The following is a 19,021-nucleotide window of genomic DNA, read 5'->3' as shown; positions in this document are numbered from 1 at the left end:
TGACTGCCCTGCGTGGTTTTTCAGTGGGCCCGTATATACGAACATCATATTTGCCATTGAAGTGTTTTGCATTAATTAAAATACTAGTCTATTTTAGAAGACGTGTATTGACCTCTTTTTGTTCCTATACCAGATTTGAATTGACGCAACTTAACACTACCCAACCCTGTACACGGGGTGGTAGCACTTTGTACAGTAATAAGGAAGCTTTTGACATTGGGGAAAAGCAAAGAGCAACTTCTAAGAGTAAAGAGTAGAAAGTGCAACATTTTATAGAATGTTACTTTACGTTAGCATCTAATGTTGCATGCCAATGCTGTAGGAAGGTGATATTGGATCTCATGACACTGGGGAATAATCACTGCAATTCAACATGCCTTTAGAAGTATTTAACATGTTTCAGCTATGATGGCACTTTACTTGTTCAAGCGTTGTTTACTTGATAGGAAATGCATTTCATGTTGGAAAGATTTAGTTATAACCTTATTCACAAACCGGCGATGATAAACTGCACAGCTACCGTACTGTTTTTCTCTGGAAATACTAGGAGAAAATGTTGAAATAGGAAATGGCCTCTCAATCAATGTGCCTTGCTGGTGGACTGGTGCAATCTATTTTAAATGTATGAGATTGCCAGTCAGTTGTTTTGTAGTTGCCAATAAGATTCTCAGATACTAAATATGCAAACTTGTATTTTATTTTTTACAAAATGTACTTTATCTACTTGTTCAACTCCTTTGGGGCTTGTGTTGCTTTGGAATCACAGTTATCTGGTTTATTAAGGTAATGTGTTTCTGAAATGTACCATCTGAAGTACTTGTCAATGTAGAGAAATGCTCTTATTTACAGTAAGAACAAAAGTTAGACCTGCACATTGCATGTTTAAAAGCATTGTCGTCAATTATTTACATAAACCTACAGCCTTGTCCATCAATACAAATTTACTGAACATACACTGAACAAAAATATAAACGCAACAATTTCAAAGGTTTTACTGAGTTACAGTTCATATAAGGAAATCAGTCAATTTAAATAAATTGATTAGGCCCTAATCTATGGATTTCACATGACTGGGAATACAGATGCATCGGTTGGTCACATACCTTAATAAAAAGAGGTAGGGGCGTGGATCAGAAAACCAGTTAGTTGCTGGCGTGACCACGATTTGCCTCATGCAGTGCGAAATCTCCTTTGCATAGAGTTGATCAGGCTGTTGATTGTGGCCTGTGGAATGTTGTACCACTCCTCTCAATGGCTGTGCGAAGTTGCTGAGTATTGGGGGGAACTGGAACACGCTGTCGTACACGTCGTTCCAGAGCATCCCAAACATGCAACATGAGGGGATTGTGGCGGATGAATGGCACGACAATGGGCCTGAGGATCTCGTCACAGTGTCTGTGTGTTCAAATTACCATAGATAAAATACAATTGTGTTAGTTGTCCGAAGCTTATGCCTGCCCATTCCCCCACCATGGGGTACTCTGTTCACAACGTTGACATCAGCAAACCAGTCACCCACGCTGCCATACACGCTCTCTGCCATCTGCCCGGTACAGTTGAAATCGGGATTCATCTGTGAAGAGCACACTTCTCCAGCATGCCAGTGGCCATCGAAGGTCAGCATTTGCCCACTGAAGTCGGTTACGACGCTGAACTGCAGTCAGGTCAAGACCCTGTTAAGGACGACAAGCACGCAGATTAGCTTCCCGAGACGGTTTCTTACAGTTTGGCGTGGTTACACGTCTGTGGTTGTGAAGTTGGTTGGACGTACTGCCAATCTCTAAAACGACGGAGGTGGCTTATGGTGGAGAAATGAACATTCAATTCACTGGCAACAGCTCTGGTGGACAGTCCTGCAGTCAGCATGCCAATTGCACACTCCCTCAAAATTTGAGACATCTGTGGCAATGTGTTGTGTGACAAAACTGCACATTTTAGTGGCCTTTTATTGTCCCCAGCACAAGGTGCACCTGTGTAATGATCATGCTGTTTAATCAGCTTCTTGATATGCCACACCTGTCAAGTGGATGGATTATCTTGGCAAAGGAGAAATGCTCACTAACAGGGATGTAAACAAATTTGTGCACAAAATGAGAGAAATGGTGCGTATTGAACATTTCTGGGATCTTTGATTTCAGCTCATGAAACATGGGACAAACACTTCACATGTTGCGTTTCTATTTTTGTTCAGTGTAGATTCAGTCAGGTGTTCCACTCAGTGAGGAGCCACAGCAAATGTTCCACTTGGACACACTAGAGAGCATCAGAGTCAATCAACAAAGGTGAAAAGGTATCAACTGAAATCTTTAATAAAAATCCTTAGAAATTGGGGAACCAGGAAGAAAAACATACATTTTAGAGTAGAAAATGTTCATAAGATTAAAGTTAAAAGAACATTTCACTTTCAAAACACGAGACAACAAAAACAAGTGCAAACTCCAATTTGAGAATGCTGCTCTATTAAATTACAAATAATTATCTAAAAAATAACAAAACATTGATATTCTTGGCAGGTGACATTTTGGCCTTAATACAAAGGCACCTGTTTTATGTGTTTACATCGAAAATAAGAAATGTGTAAATAAATGTTACTCTCAATCACAAATGTTTGAACAAGCATTTCCCTACACCCGCAATAACGTCGGCAAAATAAATGTGTATGTGACCAATCAAATTTGATTTGATAATTTGACTGACTGTCAGCCACTCCCCACCCGTTATTGGAAGAATAATCACATGACTTCATAGCCACTGCGAATGCCCCTCATCAACATGCAGGCGAATATGATGCCCATGATCTGAAACACACACACAAAAACACAGTTAGAAAACATGCAAATGTGTGTGTGAGATATTACAGTTGAAGTCGGAAGTTTACATACACCTTAGCCAAATACATTTAAACTCTGTTTTTCACAATTCCTGACATTTAATCCTTGTAAAAAATCCCTGTTTTAGGTCAGTTAGGATCACCACTTTCTTTTAAGAATGTGAAATGTCAGAATAATTGTAGAGAGAATGATTTATTTCAGCTTTTATTTATTTCATCACATTCCCAGCGGGTCAGAAGTTTACATACACTCAATTAGTATTTGGTAGCATTGCCTTTAAATTGTTTAACTTGGGGTCAAACGTTTCGGGTAGCCTTCCATAAGCTTCCCACAATAAGTTGGGTGAATTTTGGCCCATTCCTCCTGACAGAGCTGGTGTTAACAGAGTCAAGTTTGTAGGCCTCCTTGCTCACACACGCCTTTTCAGTTCTGCCCACACATTTTCTATAGGATTTAGGTCAGGGCTTTGTGATGGCCACTCCAATACCTTGACTTTGTTGTCCTTAAGCCATTTTGCCACAACTTTGGAAGTATGCTTGGGGTCATTGTCCATTTGGAAGACCCAGCTTTAACTTCCTGACTGATGTCTTGAGATGTTGCTTCAATATATCCACATACTTTTCCATCCTCATGATGCCATCTATTTTGTGAAGTGCACCAGTCCCTCCTGCAGCAAAGCACCCCCACAGCATGATGCTGCCACCCCCATGTTCACGGTTGGGATGGTGTTCTTCGGCTTGCAAGCAACCACCTTTTTCCTCCAAACATAACGATGGTCATTATGGCCAAACAGTTCTATTTTTGTTTCATCAGACCAGAGGGCATTTCTCAAAAAAGTACAATCTTTGTCCCCATGTGCAGTTGCAAACCGTAGTCTGGCTTTTTTATGGCGGTTTTGGAGCAGTGGCTGCTTCCTTGCTGAGCGGCCTTTCAGGTTATGTCGATATAGGACTCGTTTTACTGTGGATTTAGATACTTTTGTACCCGTCTCCTCCAGCATCTTCACAAGGTCCTTTGCTGTTGTTCTAGGATTGATTTGCACTTTTCTCACTAAAGTACGTTCATCTCTAGGAGACAGAACGCGTCTCCTTCCTGAGCGGTATGACGGCTGCATGGTCCCATGGTGTTTATACTTGCGTACTATTGTTTGTACAGATGAACGTGGTACCTTCAGGCATTTGGAAATTGCTCCCAAGGATGAACCAGACTTGTGGAGGTCTACAAGGTCTTGGCTGATTTCTTTTGATTTCAAGCAAAGAGGCACTGAGTTTGAAGGTAGGCCTTGAAATACATCCACAGGTACACCTCCAATTGACTCAAATTATGTCAATTAGCCTAATCAGAAGCTTCTAAAGCCATGACATAATTTTCTGGAATTTTCCAAGCTGTTTAAAGGCACAGTCAACTTAGTGTATGTAAACTTCTGACCCACTGGAATTGTGATACAGTGAATTATAAGTGAAATAATCTGTCTGTAAACAATTGTTGGAAAAATTACTTGTGTCATGCACAAAGTAGATGTCCTAACCGACTTGCCAACACTATAGTTTGTTAACAAGAAATGTGTTTTAATGACTCCAACCTAAGTGTATGTAAACTTCCGACTTCAACTGTATATATACACACACACACACACACAGTACCAGTCAAAAGTTTGGACACACCTACTCATTCAAATTTTTTTTTTTTTACTATTTTCAACATTGTAGAATAATAGTGAAGACATCAAAACTATGAAATAACACATATGGAATCATGTAGTAACCAAAAAAGTGTTAAACAAATCAAAATATATTTTAGATTCTTCAAAGTAGCCACCCTTTGCCTTGATAACAGCTTTGCACACTGTTGGCATTCTCTCAACCAGCTTCATGAGGTAGTCACCTGGAATGCATTTCAATTAACAAGTGTGCCTTGTTAAAAGTTAATTTGTGGAATTGATTTCCTTCTTAATGCGTTTGAGCCAATCAGTTGTGTTGTAACAAGGTAGGGGTGGTATACAGAAGATAGCCCTATTTGGTAAAAGACCAAGTCCATATTATGGCAAGAACAGCTCAAATAAGCAAAGAGAAACAACAGTCCATCATTACTTTAAGACAAAGGTCAGTCAACATTTCAAGAACTTTTCAAGTTTCTTCAAGTGCAGTCGCAAAAACCATCAAGCGCTATGATGAAACTGGCTCTCATGAGGACCGCCACAGGAAAGGAAGACCCAGAGTTACCTCTGCTGCAGAGGATAAGTTCATTAGAATTAACTGCACCTCAGATTGCTGCCCAAATAAATGCTTCACAGAGTTCAAGTAACATACACATCTCAACATCAACTGTTCAGAGGAGGCTGCATGAATCAGGCCTTCATGGTCGAATTGCTGCAAGGAAACCACTACTAAAGGACACCAATAATAAGAAGAGACTTGCTTGGACCAAGAAACATGAGCAATGGACATTAGACCGGTGGAAATCTGTCCTTTGGTCTGATGAGTCCAAATGTGAGATTTTTGGTTCCAACCGTCGTGTTTTTCTGAGACGCAGAGTAGGTGAATGGACTATCTCCGCATGTGTGGTTCCCACCGTGAAGCATGGAGGAGGTGGTGCGATGGTGCTTTGCTGGTGACACTGTCAGTGATTTATTTAGAATTCAAGGCACACTTAACCAGCATGGCTACCACAGCATTCTGCAGCTATATGCCATCCCATCTGGTTTGCGCTTAGTGGGACTATCAGTTGTTTTTCAACAGGACAATGACCCAAAACACACCTCCAGGCTGTGTAAGGGCTATTTGACCAAGAAGGAGAGGGATGGAGTGCTGCATCAGATGACCTGGCCTCCACAATCACCCGACCTCAACCCAATTGAGATGGTTTGGGATGAGTTGGACCGCAGAGTGAAGGAAAAGCAGCCAACAAGTGCTCAGCATATGTGGGAACTCCTTCAAGACCGTTAGAAAAGCATTCCTCATGAAGCTAGTTGAGAGAATGCCAAGAGCGTGCAAAGCTGTCATCAAGGCAAAGTGTGGCTACTTTGAAGAATCTAAAATCTATTTTGATTTGTTTAACACTTTTTTTGGTTACTACATGATTCCATATTTGTTATTTCATAGTTCTGATGTCTTCACTATTATTCTACAATGTAGAAAATATTAAAAATAAAGAAAAACCCTTGAATGAGTAGGTGTGTCCAAACCTTTGACTGGTACTGTATATGTGTGTGTTGAACTAACATCTACAATCAGCCGGTCTTCCAAGCCCAGGATTTGTGTGTGCAAATGTATATGGTTGACTGTGTGTTTGCTTGCTCCTACCTGCACGAAAGCGATCACCAGTGCCGCTACAATGACCCACATGATGTTCTTCTTCAACAGCTCCTCCACAACAGTCTGACACCCCTAGATAGCAATCAGAGAGAAATGTCATTCCCGACCCATACACTTTTCTGGAAGTATTTTTGCTTGGATTAATTGGTATTTTTTCACACAAAAACAAATCAACCACTGGGTTGGACCTTACCGTCTGGTGCACCTTGCTTGAATCCTCCATGGCCCCCTGACCACAGCCAGCGATGACATTGACACAGCAGGAGTCTGGCACAGAGTTGTTCTCAGACCCAAAGTTGCCTCTCCAATCAGTGGCGTTGCTCACGCCACAGCATTTCAGCTGGATGAAGAACAGCAAGAATGAGTTTGAACATGACAGGTAGACAGGTAAAGCCAGATAAAGGAAGAGACGTAGTAAGGTTAGTAAGTTAGACGGGGGAAACAACAGACCGGAAGCAGGCCAGGATATTTCTTAATAATGTCAACAGAAGAAGACAAAGACAAGAAACATCTGGCATAGAAGACTTACACACTAACAAGATAGAGTCATGTTACATGAGGTGCCAAATTAAGCAAATTAAGTAAGACATATACAGAATGCAAACTTTTCACATTACAACAAATGAAAGATGTAGGATCGAATGCAGTAAAATGTCTACATTTGCAGATCCAATAAGTGGTATGTCGGACCTCCCCTGAAGGTGGTGTCACAAAAGTATCAGTAACCAGTTTTCCATCCAACTTTTTTATGCGAGTAAAGTACATGTCGGATAAACATTTTTTATGGCAGGCCTGATGGAAACAGAACATTTGTCGGTAAACTTTATAAATGTCGCCAAAACAAAATATGCTAGACAAGGTGTGATCTTTTTGTGTTGGTAAAATTAATTAGCAAGAAATGTCAGTGGAAATGCTTTTATGCGCAAATATTGATATAATAACCATAAATTCGAAAGTAAACTTGAAGTCACGCGATGACATGTGTGGTCCTCCAACTACGACTCATCGGGAAAGCATGCAGTTTATTAGGCTACAGATTAAATAAGTTATGAACTTCACAGGGTGGTGAAAGTGCAAGTTGATGAGCTTGATGCTCCTTTCCAATAAATATCGAGGGTCTTATTCTGGTAACATGATCATCGATGCTTGGCTGCCGTTTGACAAATAAAAACACTATTTTGTTCATAATAATCTCGTCATGTAGGCTATACCCGCACTGTATCTGTGAGGTGTTGGCTAGAGCGCATGTGCCAATACCAGAGTGGGCACAAAAAATGTTTTGTCAAAAAAACATCAGTAGAGTTGAAAATGCGATGGAAACCCATTTAGCTTACCTTTTTTTTTTTTTTGGTACATGGGAATTTAACTGCAAAATGTATTTTTATGTGCACTATGTCATCACGCACAACCTTTTACCTGCAACAAGTCAATTTGATGGAAACACATCTCTGGTGGAAAAATGCATACATTCTTTTTATGCAGATTTTAGAATATTCGCATGAAAATCTGTTTGCCAATTGGATGGAAACCTAGCTAGTGTATGTCAATTGTTTATTTTGTCCCAAAGCATATAGATCTATCATCTACCAATACTTAATGGTTGATACCAACATCAATCTGCAGTTTATCCAGGGCCTTCTTGAATTCGTCGGTGCCGTTGCTGTATTTGGTGACCATGTCATTGAGACTCTCATGGACAATGACTGTCAGCTAAATAAAGAAAAACATGGTTAACTTGTGGAATTACAAAAAATGATGTTGATAGGTGTAGACAGAGTGAAGACTGTACATACGTTACTGTATAGATAGGTAGACTTGTAAAAAAGCTGCCTGATATGAGTATACTCACGTTGCCTCTGAAGACGTATCCAGCGATGGCTGCACCAATCTCAGTGATAATGATCAGACCCAGAAGGATAGAGAACTTGGGAGAAAATATTACGATGAAGAATATACACTGCTCAAAAAAATAAAGGGAACACTAAAATAACACATCCTAGATCTGAATGAATGAAATAATCTTATTAAATACTTTTTTCCTTTACATAGTTGAATGTGCTGACAACAAAATCACACAAAAATTATCAATGGAAATCAAATGTATCAACCCATGGAGGTCTGGATTTGGAGTCACCCTCAAATTTAAAGTGGAAAACCACACTACAGGCTGATCCAACTTTGATGTAATGTCCTTAAAACAAGTCAAAATGAGGCTCAGTAGTGTGTGTGGCCTCCACGTGCCTGTATGACCTCCCTACAACGCCTGGGCATGCTCCTGATGAGGTGGCGGATGGTCTCCTGAGGGATCAACTCCCAGACCTGGACTAAAGCATCCGCCAACTCCTGGACAGTCTGTGGTGCAACGTGGCGTTGGTGGATGGAGCGAGACATGATGTCCCAGATGTGCTCAATTGGATTCAGGTCTGGGGAACGGGCGGGCCAGTCCATAGCATCAATGCCTTCCTCTTGCAGGAACTGCTGACACACTCCAGCCATATGAGGTCTAGCATTGTCTTGCATTAGGAGGAACCCAGGGCCAACTGCACCAGCATATGGTCTCACAAGGGGTCTGAGGATCTCATCTCGGTACCTAATGGCAGTCAGGCTACCTCTGGCGAGCACATGGAGGGCTGTGCGGTCCCCCAAAGAAATGCCACCCCACACCATGACTGACCCACCGCCAAACCGGTCATGCTGGAGGATGTTGCAGGCAGCAGAACGTTCTCCACTGCGTCTCCAGACTCTGTCACGTCTGTCACGTGCTTAGTGTGAACCTGCTTTCATCTGTGAAGAGCACAGGGCGCCAGTGGCGAATTTGCCAATCTTGGTGTTCTCTGGCAAATGCCAAACGTCCTGCACGGTGTTGGGCTGTAAGCACAACCCCCACCTGTGGACGTCGGGCCCTCATACCACCCTCATGGAGTCTGTTTCTGACCGTTTGAGCAGACACATGCACATTTGTGGCCTGCTGGAGGTCATTTTGCAGGGCTCTGGCAGTGCTCCTCCTGCTCCTCCTTGCACAAAGGTGGAGGTAGCAGTCCTGCTGCTGGGTTGTTGCCCTCCTACGGCCTCCTCCACGTCTCCTGATGTACTGGCCTGTCTCCTGGTAGCGCCTCCATGCTCTGGACACTACGCTGACAGACACAGCAAACCTTCTTGCCACAGCTCGCATTGCCACAGAATGCAACGGAATTCTAAGCAAATCTTGTCTGCTAAATGAACTAGTGTAGTCCAGAGCCATTTGGCATAGCCAGATCAGGGCCTAACATAAGGACAACTCAGAGTATGCTATTCAGTTCTTCTACATTTTCTTCATATCATGTTTCTTTAGACCTGTCTAAAATAAACAATGGATTTATTGTGATGGTGTAGGCTATATTAAATGGATTTATTAGACTTTTTTAAATGTTGATGTTCCAAAGATCTGCATCAGTGGCTTGTAGGCTATGTGTGGAAGCCAGGAGATGCTAAATGTGTTTATGTTAATTAACAGTCAATTACTGTGAGACCAGCATTTATTTGCTTGACAATCACCAGCTGAAAAAATTTCATGACCGCCACAGCCCTATGTGGACCCAACATCAAATGTGTATACAACACATTTTGTTTGGAATACCACGGTGACCACTATGCAGCAGCTCTCCTGCATAGAGGTTATATCATGTCGTGTGTCATGTCATACGTGAACATACCATGGAGACCATGCAGTAGCTCTCCTTCCAGGCTCCACAGCAGCCGAAGAAGGCGATGAAGAAGATGATGACCCCCACCACGATGAGGACAATGGGGGCTGACGAGGCTGAGACATTATTGATCACTACAGTGCTGTGAAGAGCCACCTGAACCAAGACTCCCAGAACTATCAGAGCCAGACCACACAGCTAGAGAGATAAAGAAATGGAGAGATGGAGGAGAGAGTTCATGATTAGAAGTCACAGAAATATACATTTACATCTTAGACCCCATTCACGCACAGGCTTCTACAAGCATTGTACAACGCAACAGATATTCAAACGTTTTTAAATAAGTCATGTGAACAGGATCTTACTTTGTCTTCACATGCTTTGGTTTAGACTATTTCATAATCTGTACAACATAATTATACATTTGTTATTGTAAGAGGCCATACTTTTAAAATGACAAGAAAGTACTAAAGACTCATCAGATCCTGGCTTAACCCCGTCTCAATCAAAAGATGCTTCAGGTCCTGTAATGAGTTAGATAGCATTCAGACCTGGAGCCATTTCTAGTAACCCCTTGTCACTCAGGTATGCTGGAACCAGTCAGGTTACTGGGTCCTAAATGAGCATTCAAATTAACTAATATGGATCAAGGACACACGCGCAAAAATCCTTCGAGATATCTTTAAAAAGTAGTCACATTCGCAGCATTTTTTCTTTACTTTAAAGAGATAGTATCATAGTTATTTGCCAATAGTGTCCAGCCCTCGTCATTTAAATAACCACAAACACAACCTGCTTAAGTTGAGTAAACAGGAGGGTCACAAACACACCTTTGTATGCATTGGTTGACAGATGCTGGACCTATTACAGCAATACCTTGAACTACATGGAGACACAGTGATGAAAAAAGTAATAAATGTGGCTCTAATCTCCAGAATTTTGGATTTGAGATCAAATATTTCATAGGAGAATATGTCAAAATAATATACTGTTTAGGTTTTCTACTGCCAAGTTTACACCGTCACTATTACAGTGAAATATTTTGTCCAGAAAGTTGTCTAAAAAAGGGATTGAATTTGTTGTTGCCTAATTGTTTTTTGGTAGGTTTCCACAGTAATTTCCTTCCATCTATAGCATTTCTTAATATTATTCAGTTCCTTTGGTTTTGATGCCTCATGATTGAGTATTGCTCTGCTCAAGTAGACTATGATCTGATATGGGTGTCAGTGGGCTGACTGAACGCTCTGAAAGACTCTAGGTTGAGGTCAGTGATAAAGTAGTCTACAGTACTACTGCCAAGAGATGAGCTATAGGTGTACCTACCGTAGGAGTCCCCTCGAAGCCTACCATTGACTATGTACATACCCAGCGTGCGACAGAGCTCTCTCTCACAAAGAAAAGAGAAGAAGAAAAGAGAGAAGACCAAGAAGAAGACCAATAATTAGTCCAAGAAGAAGACCAATAATTAGTCCAAGAAGAAGACCAAGATTTAGTCCAAGATGAAGACCAAGAAGACCAAGAATTAGTCCAAAAATCTACACAGCGAGGGATTAGTCCAGAGATCTTAACTTTTCACATGAACGCTTTGTATCAGTGAACAAGTCACATGATATTGTCATAACACTGAAATGGTCACAAGACTCAGATTACACTTTCACACCGATTCTCTCTCCTCCTCCCCACCTTTCTCTTTTACACATATATGATATTGGGATTACTCCGAATATCACACATGGACAATTCCTATGGCCGGATATGGACTCATTCAATATCCTGAGATATGCAACATCCTATTTTCTCTCTTCATGTTGACAAATACATCGCATATCTGTTTTCTCAGCACAATCAATATATTAAGCTATATTGATTCCAGATATGCTTCTCTTGGCTGAGGTCCATATCCGGATCTTGATATGCTTTTTGATATGCTGAAAATAAGGACAATTACTCAGGTGAATTGAGGTCAATTGAGCTCAGGTGCATCCTGTTTCCATTGATCATCCTTGAGATGTTTCTACAACTTGATTGGAGTCCACCTGTGGTAAATTCAATTGATTGGATATGATTTGGAAGGGCACACATGCCTGTCTATATAAGGTTCCACAGTTGAAAGTGCATGTCAGAGCAAAAACCAAGCCATGAGGTCGAAGGAATTGTCCGTAGAGCTTCGAAACAGGATTGTGTCGTGGCACAGATCTGGGGAAGGCTACCAAAATAATTCTGCAGCATTGAAGGTCCCCAAGAACACAGTGGCCTCTATCATTCTTAAATGGAAGAAGTTTGGAACCACCAAGACTCTTCCTAGAGCTGGCCGCCTGGCCAAACTGAGCAATCGGGGGAGAAGGACCTTGGTCAGGGAGGTGACCAAGAACCAGATGGTCACTCTGACAGAGCTCCATAGTTTATCTGTGGAGATGGGAGAACCTTCCAGAAGGACAACCCTCTCTGCAGCACTCCACCAAATCAGGCCTTTATGGTAGAGTGGCCAGATGGAAGCCACTCCTCAGTAAAAGGCACGACTGCCCACTTGGAGTTTGCCAAAAGGCACCTAAAGGACTCTCAGACCATGAGAAACAAGAGTATCTGGTCTGATGAAACCAAGATTGAACTCTTTGGCCTGAATGCCAAGCGTCACGTCTGGAGGAAACCCGGCACCATCCCTACGGTAAAGCATGGTGGAGGCAGTATCATGTTGTGGGGATGTTTTTCAGCGGCAGGGAGACTAGTCAGGATCGAGGGAAAGATGAACTGAGCTAAGTACAGAAAGATCCTTGATGAAAACCTGCTCCAGAGCGCTCAGGACCTCAGACTGGGGCAAAGGTTCACCTTCCAACAGGACAACGACCCTAAGCACACAGCCAAGACAACGCAGGAGTGGCTTCGGGACAAGTCTCTGAATGTCCTTGAGTGGCCCATCCAGAGCCCGGACTTGAACCCAATCGAACATCTCTGGAGAAGACCTGAAAATCGCTGTGCAGCGACACTCCCCATCCAACCTAACAGAGCTTGAGAGGATCTGCAGAGAAGAATGGGAGAAACCAAGCTTGTAGCGTCATACCCAAGAAGAGTAAAGGGTCTGAATACTTATTTAAAATGTGCTAAGTTAATTTTTTTATAAATTCGCTAACATTTCTAACAAACTGTTTTTGCTTTGTCATTATGGTGTATTGGGTGTAGATTGATGAAGAAAAAAAAGATTGAATCCATTTTAGAATAAGGCTGTAATGTAACAAAATGTGGAAAATGTTAAGGGGTCTGAATACTTTCCAAATGCACTGTATTTGTAGAATATTCTAACTCCGGAAACGGTATGTGTCAACATGCTGACATATCTAAGCCTGAATACTTTCCGAATGCACTGTATGTAAGCGGGTGCATGCGCATCAGGTGTGTGTCTTAAACATATTCACCCCAGATTTCTCCCTGGACTCGTACTGTAGCAGTGAGATTTGAGGTCTGGATTGGATAGATGTAGAAACTGTCCCATTACGGAGAATATCCTAGCTCCGTATATGAAATTAAGGACATGCGTATCTGGAGCATGTCTACTCCTTATATCTAATAAAATGTCAGATATCCAGAAATAAATAGATAAAGATTTATCCACAGTGACTTACAGGAGCAATTAGGGTTAAGTGCCTTGCTCAAGGGCACATCGACAGATTTTTCACCTTGTTGGCTCGGGGATTAGAACCAGCGACCTTTCGGTTACTGGCACAACGCTCTTAACCACTAAGCTACCTGCCGCCCCTGATATCCCCTGATAGACCCTTTCCGTCCAGTGAAGTAAATCACTAATAATCTGTTCTATGCTCCCAAGAGTTAAAAGGTTAGTCAGATGTTACAGCGAAAGTCTTGTCACTTGAATAGTTTCATATTTGTTCTCTCTCTGTTTTGTCACTGATAATGTGTTCTGTATGTACTGTTGGACACATTTCAGTAAGCCTGTAATACAGACACAGTGAGTGGGCAATAAACTGCAGCAAGGAAGGAAATACATGTAAAGCGCAGAAGTGTGTGTGTGTGTGTGTCCTGGGTCAGCTGACAGACTCTTGCGCAGTGGCTTTACAACAGGAGGATTACAAGCTGACATAGTCATGGGGCGTTGGAAAGAAATACACTGAACAAAAATAAACAACAATTTCAAAGAGTTACAGTTCATATAAGAAAATCAGTCAACTGAAATAAATTAATTAGGCCCTAATCCATGGATTTCACATGACTGGGAATACAGATATGCATCTGTTGGTCACAGATACCGTTTGAAAAATAAGAGTGTCTGCTAAATGACTTAAATGTAAATGTAAATGTATGGGTGTGGATCAGAAAACCAGTCAGTATCTGGTGCGACCACCAATTTCCTCATGCAGCACCAGACATCTCCTTCGCATAGAGTTGATCAGGCTGTTGATTGTGGCCTGTGGAATGTTGTCCCACTTCTCTTCAATGGCTGTGCGAAGTTGCTGGATATTGGTGGGAACTGAAACATGCTGTAGTACACGTCAATCCAGAGCATCCCAAACATGCTCAATAGGTGACATATCTGGTGAGTATGCAGGCCATGGAAGAACTGATACATTTTCAGCTTCCAGGAATTGTGTACAGATCCTTGTGACATGTTGCCGTGCATTATCATGCCGAAGCATGAGGTGATGACGACGGATGAATGGCACGGTATCTCTCGTCACGTTATCTCTGTGCATTCAAATTTTGCAATTGTGTACATTGTCCGTAGTTTATGCATGCCCATACCATAACCCCACCATGGGGCAATCTGTTCACAACGTTGACATCCGTAAACTATTCGCCCACACGATGCCATACACGCTGTCTGCCACCTGCCCGGTACAGTTGAAACCGGGATTAATCCGTGAAGAGCACACTTCTCCAGCGTGCCAGTGGCCATAGAAGGTGAACATTTGCCCATTGAAGTCGGTTACGACGCCAAACTGAAGTCAGATCAAGACCCTGGTGAGGATGATGAGCACACAGATGAGCTTTCCTGAGACGGTTTCTGACAGTTTGTGCAGAAATTCTTCAGTTGTGCAAACCCACAGTTTCATCAGCTATCCACCGCAGGTGAAGAAGACAGATGTGGAGGTCCTGGGCTGGTGTAGTTACACGTGGTCTGTGGTTGTGAGGCCGGTTGGACGTACTGCCAAATTCTCTAAAACGACGTTGGAGGTGGCTTATGGTAGAGAAAGGAACATATTCAATTCTCTGGCAACAGCTTCGGACAACATTCCTGCAGTCAGCATGCCAATTGACATCTGTGTCATTGTGTTGTGTAACAAAACTGCACATTTTAGTGGCCTTTTATTGTCCCCAGCACAAGGTGTACCTGTGTAATGATCATGGTGTTTAATCATCTTCTTGATATGCCACACCTGTCAGGTGGCTGGAATACCTTGACAATGGAGAAATGCTCACTAACAGGGATGTAAACAAATTTGTGCAGAAAATTAGAGAAATAAGCTTTTTGTGCGTATGGAACATTTCTGGGATATTTTATTTCAGCTCATGAAACATGGGACCAACACTTTACATGTATATATTGTTCAGTATAGATTCAATAAATACACAAACAGTTACAGACTACTTATAAGCTGGGTCACGTAACTAAAAATAACAAATATCAGTTTAATGCCAAACATTAAGAGACTAGGAAACGGAGGTAAACTAATGGAAAGTGAAACCTTGCTCTGCTCTCTGTCCCACAACCAACATAAACATTTACTTTGTAGCTATCTACATCACAACTGACAGTTGCGGAGGAGGTGTGTGTAACTTTTACAGCCATAAAGAGTCATGATGAACAAATGCTCTTTCCCCGAATACTGGGTTCGTAGATGTTCCGTTTTAAGTAGGAGTTTAAATAATTGACTTGTCTTAAACATATCACATGGACCAAACTAATACGCTACAGTAGATCTGCAGGGCAATTCCACTGTAACGGAATTACGCTGGGACTAAGATTTTTCAATTTAAAATGTATGCCAAACAAAAAACATTGATTTAACAAACCATACCACTATGCACAATGACTACTTTGAACAATTTACACAGTAAATAAATACAAAATGTAAATTTACTGTAAAAGTTTCATAACAGAATTACAGTAAAATCTCCATCAGTTTTATTCTGTTACCAAATCTTTGTACCTGCACAGTTCTTCCTGTAAATGTGTTTTTGTAAAATGTTCAGTGGAAATTATTAAAAGTAGTCCATGTGCATGGAGTTGTATGGTTTGTTAAACTTTAAATTCATGGCTTTTGTTTGGTATACATTTTACAGTGAAAAATCTGAGTCTCAGCGTAATCCATTACCATGGAATTTCCCTGTAGCAGTTAGAGTAACTGTGAACTCTCTGAATTAATCATGAGATGGGTTAACTAAGTGTCAGAGGCATTTCACAATCAATCTAGACGCTGAGCTGTATTAGAGCCACAAGTTGACACTTCACAGACCTCACAGGACAGAAGCAGCACATCCTAGCCAGTCGGGTTTCCAAACCTCCACCTGCATTACTCACCCAGAAGATGAAGTTAAAAAAGAAGAGTAGGTACTTCACACATTTCATTCCCCCCTCGACACCCATGGTTAGTTCGGATCAAGTCCCTGGATCAACACAAAGAAAAATTAATTTTAACTAGACAGTAAATAACTATTATTTTGTATTACAAAGAGTTGGCTAGTTTCAGGATATCGCTTGTTGCTTCATTGTCTAGGCCTAGTGTGTTTAGCTCATCTTTTATTGCGTCAATGGTGACAGAAAACTGGCATGGTATGCTGAGAATATGCACGAATGAAAGGCCAATATTGACACTGACAGGTAGGCCAGTAATCAGTTGATGTAAAAAATTTAAATAAATAAAAGGAATCAGTTGATGTGTTGGGGGACCTTTTAATTGAGACTGGAGGCAAAAATGAATCAACACATATAGGAACAAACTGTGCCTAGTAAAATATTACTCATAAATTCATAAGGACGTGATGTCCTATCAACAGTTGAGAATCACAGGCTTGCTGTCAGTGAAAGGCTTTTTTCACAAATGTTTAAACAGCAGATTAACATTAAACGACATTTGTTTCAAGAGTTTAGTTTGCACAAGTGTATATGCGTTTAGATCTGGGGTAAATGTAATCTCATTGGATTTCATTAGGCTATTATGACTACTATGACCACAGAGTCTAGGCAACATGAAAAATCCCATTTGTGCTTGATTACTATCCAGAATTTACTGTAATGTAGGCTATGGTTCATAACAATGATGTTGGTTCTTATTATTATATTGGGTGACATAGGTTCATCAAAAGTATACTTTTTTGGTGCCTTCCTGTTTCAGATTAAGATTATTTCAATTCACATCTCCTACTAATCTTAATTGGCTATGTAGACCTGCTATAATTGAAATGACAAATGGACACAAAACAACAAAAGATCATGAGAAAAAACATTTGATATTGGAATAATTACTACGTGAGAAGCATTATAGCAGTTAAGCATTTTGACTGAAAAGTGTTTTAGTCATCAAGACTGCGACATCCATTGCTCACCACAGCAGTGAACCAACCACACAACAAAACACACCGGTGCAGACGATACGATGTAACTATTGTTGTAGCCAAATTTGATTTGTTATATAGTTTTTGTAGCTAAATACATAACTTTTTCTTGAAAACTAAGTAACCGTAAAGACAGAAGGTTTACTATATTAGGCTACAGTCTTAGTTCAACATCTTTATCTCTCAAACTTTATTTTTTTCTTGAATTTAATAATGACTATAGACTACAACATCAATCGAATCAATATGTGGATTAAATAGGCGTACAATGTACCTTTTTTTTCCAATTAAAATAAGTAGAGGCGGCGAAGTGATTCGAGGCGATGGTTGAAATTTGGAAACAAGTTGGTGAAGTCAGCGACGCAATTCTCAGTTTTATAAGCCCCTCCCTCTCTACATCTGATCCAGCAAACGTAAACGTGATCATGGAAAATTACAGTCTAGTCAACACATAGGCAGAGGTGGGTAGTAACGAGTTACATTTACTCCGTTACATTTACTTGAGTAAGTTTTTGAAAAAAATTATACTTCTAGGAGTAGTTTTAAATCACTATACTTTTTACTTTTACTTGAGTAGATTTGTGAAGAAGAAACTGTACTCTTACTCCGCTACATTAGGCTACAATGAGGTCGTTACTTTTCTTTTTACCTCTACGCGTCATTGTCTTTATCCCCCCGCATATGCCTTATTTTAATGTTTTATTTTGACAGAGAGAGAGAGAGAGACTTCCGCTAAGGCTCTACCACGTGACTGTGTTTCACCAATCAAACGTAGTTGTGCAGTCTCATCACGTTACCATACTCAATCTCAGTGGCGGTACGGGTTGGCTTTACAGTCGTAGCAACACAAATGTCAGAATTAGCCGTCGGCAATGCAGACACAGACGAGGAGGAACACCCGCACCCCTGGCCTCATATTGAAAGCATGTTTACCTTAGTAAAAGTGCGAAAGAGCAGCTACATTATGCGGTGTCTACCAAAACAAACGGACATTTCAGCATTCAAGAACTCAACATCTAACTTGAGGAAACATGTAGCGGTAAGTTTCCTAAATTCGTTTTTTTTTTGTCTTTTAGGTTACATATGTTTTAAACATTTTCTCTCTCTCTCTCTCTCTATATATATATATATCCAAATTTGATGTGATAATGAGTCTCTTTTAATGTCTTGATCTCCCTGTAGCCTCACAGATTTGTTTTATCCACAGAGGGTTCACCCCAACAAACTGGCAAAGTACACAGACTTACTAGAGAACCACAGAAAGCGTAAATCCTCCTCTTCCAGTGATACCTTGTGAAAAATGCAAAAATCACAGCCTTCGCTGCCCCAGGGCGGGTAACACAAGCAACGCTTGACAAGCTGGTGCTAAATTGTGTATGTGAGGCCAACCAACCATTTTCTGTGGTTGAGACGCCATCCTTCAAGACTTTGATAGAAACCTTGCAACCTCATACAGTAATGACAAGGAAAACGTTATGCACAAGAATACAAGAAGCTGCAAAACACAAGAAGAGCATAATCATCAAAAAGCTGAGTGCTGTGAACTATGTTGCTACCACAACAGACTGCTGGTCTGCCAGACAACGTAGCTACTTAGGTGTCACCTGTCACTGGATAGACAACACCT

The 19,021-nt window shown here is 41.1% G+C and overlaps 1 protein-coding gene across 2 annotated transcripts; it reads right to left on the bottom strand.

The window, feature by feature from the left end:
- Positions 1-2,285: 2,285 nt before the first annotated feature.
- Positions 2,286-18,086, bottom strand: cd63 (CD63 molecule). 2 transcript variants are annotated; one of them, XM_041845774.2, is made up of 8 exons: positions 18,044-18,086; positions 16,361-16,446; positions 9,838-10,026; positions 7,995-8,069; positions 7,757-7,855; positions 6,339-6,485; positions 6,134-6,217; positions 2,286-2,798 (listed from the first exon to the last, which is right to left on the bottom strand). In XM_041845774.2, the coding sequence occupies exons 2-8, from the start codon at positions 16,424-16,426 to the stop codon at positions 2,733-2,735; spliced, it is 726 nt and encodes a 241-aa protein (XP_041701708.1). In that variant the 5' UTR covers positions 16,427-16,446; positions 18,044-18,086; the 3' UTR covers positions 2,286-2,732. The 2 variants fall into 2 exon arrangements, with proteins under 2 accessions (XP_041701708.1, XP_041701709.1); XM_041845775.2 differs by lacking the exon at positions 18,044-18,086 and adding an exon at positions 17,670-17,770 and having other exon boundaries at positions 16,361-16,448.
- Positions 18,087-19,021: the final 935 nt, after the last annotated feature.

This window comes from Coregonus clupeaformis, chromosome 24 (genome assembly GCF_020615455.1).
Source record: "Coregonus clupeaformis isolate EN_2021a chromosome 24, ASM2061545v1, whole genome shotgun sequence".
Lineage (NCBI taxonomy): Eukaryota > Metazoa > Chordata > Actinopteri > Salmoniformes > Salmonidae > Coregonus > Coregonus clupeaformis.
The sequence above is the reverse complement of the archived record's forward strand: the minus strand, read 5'-3'. Positions and strand labels throughout refer to the sequence as shown.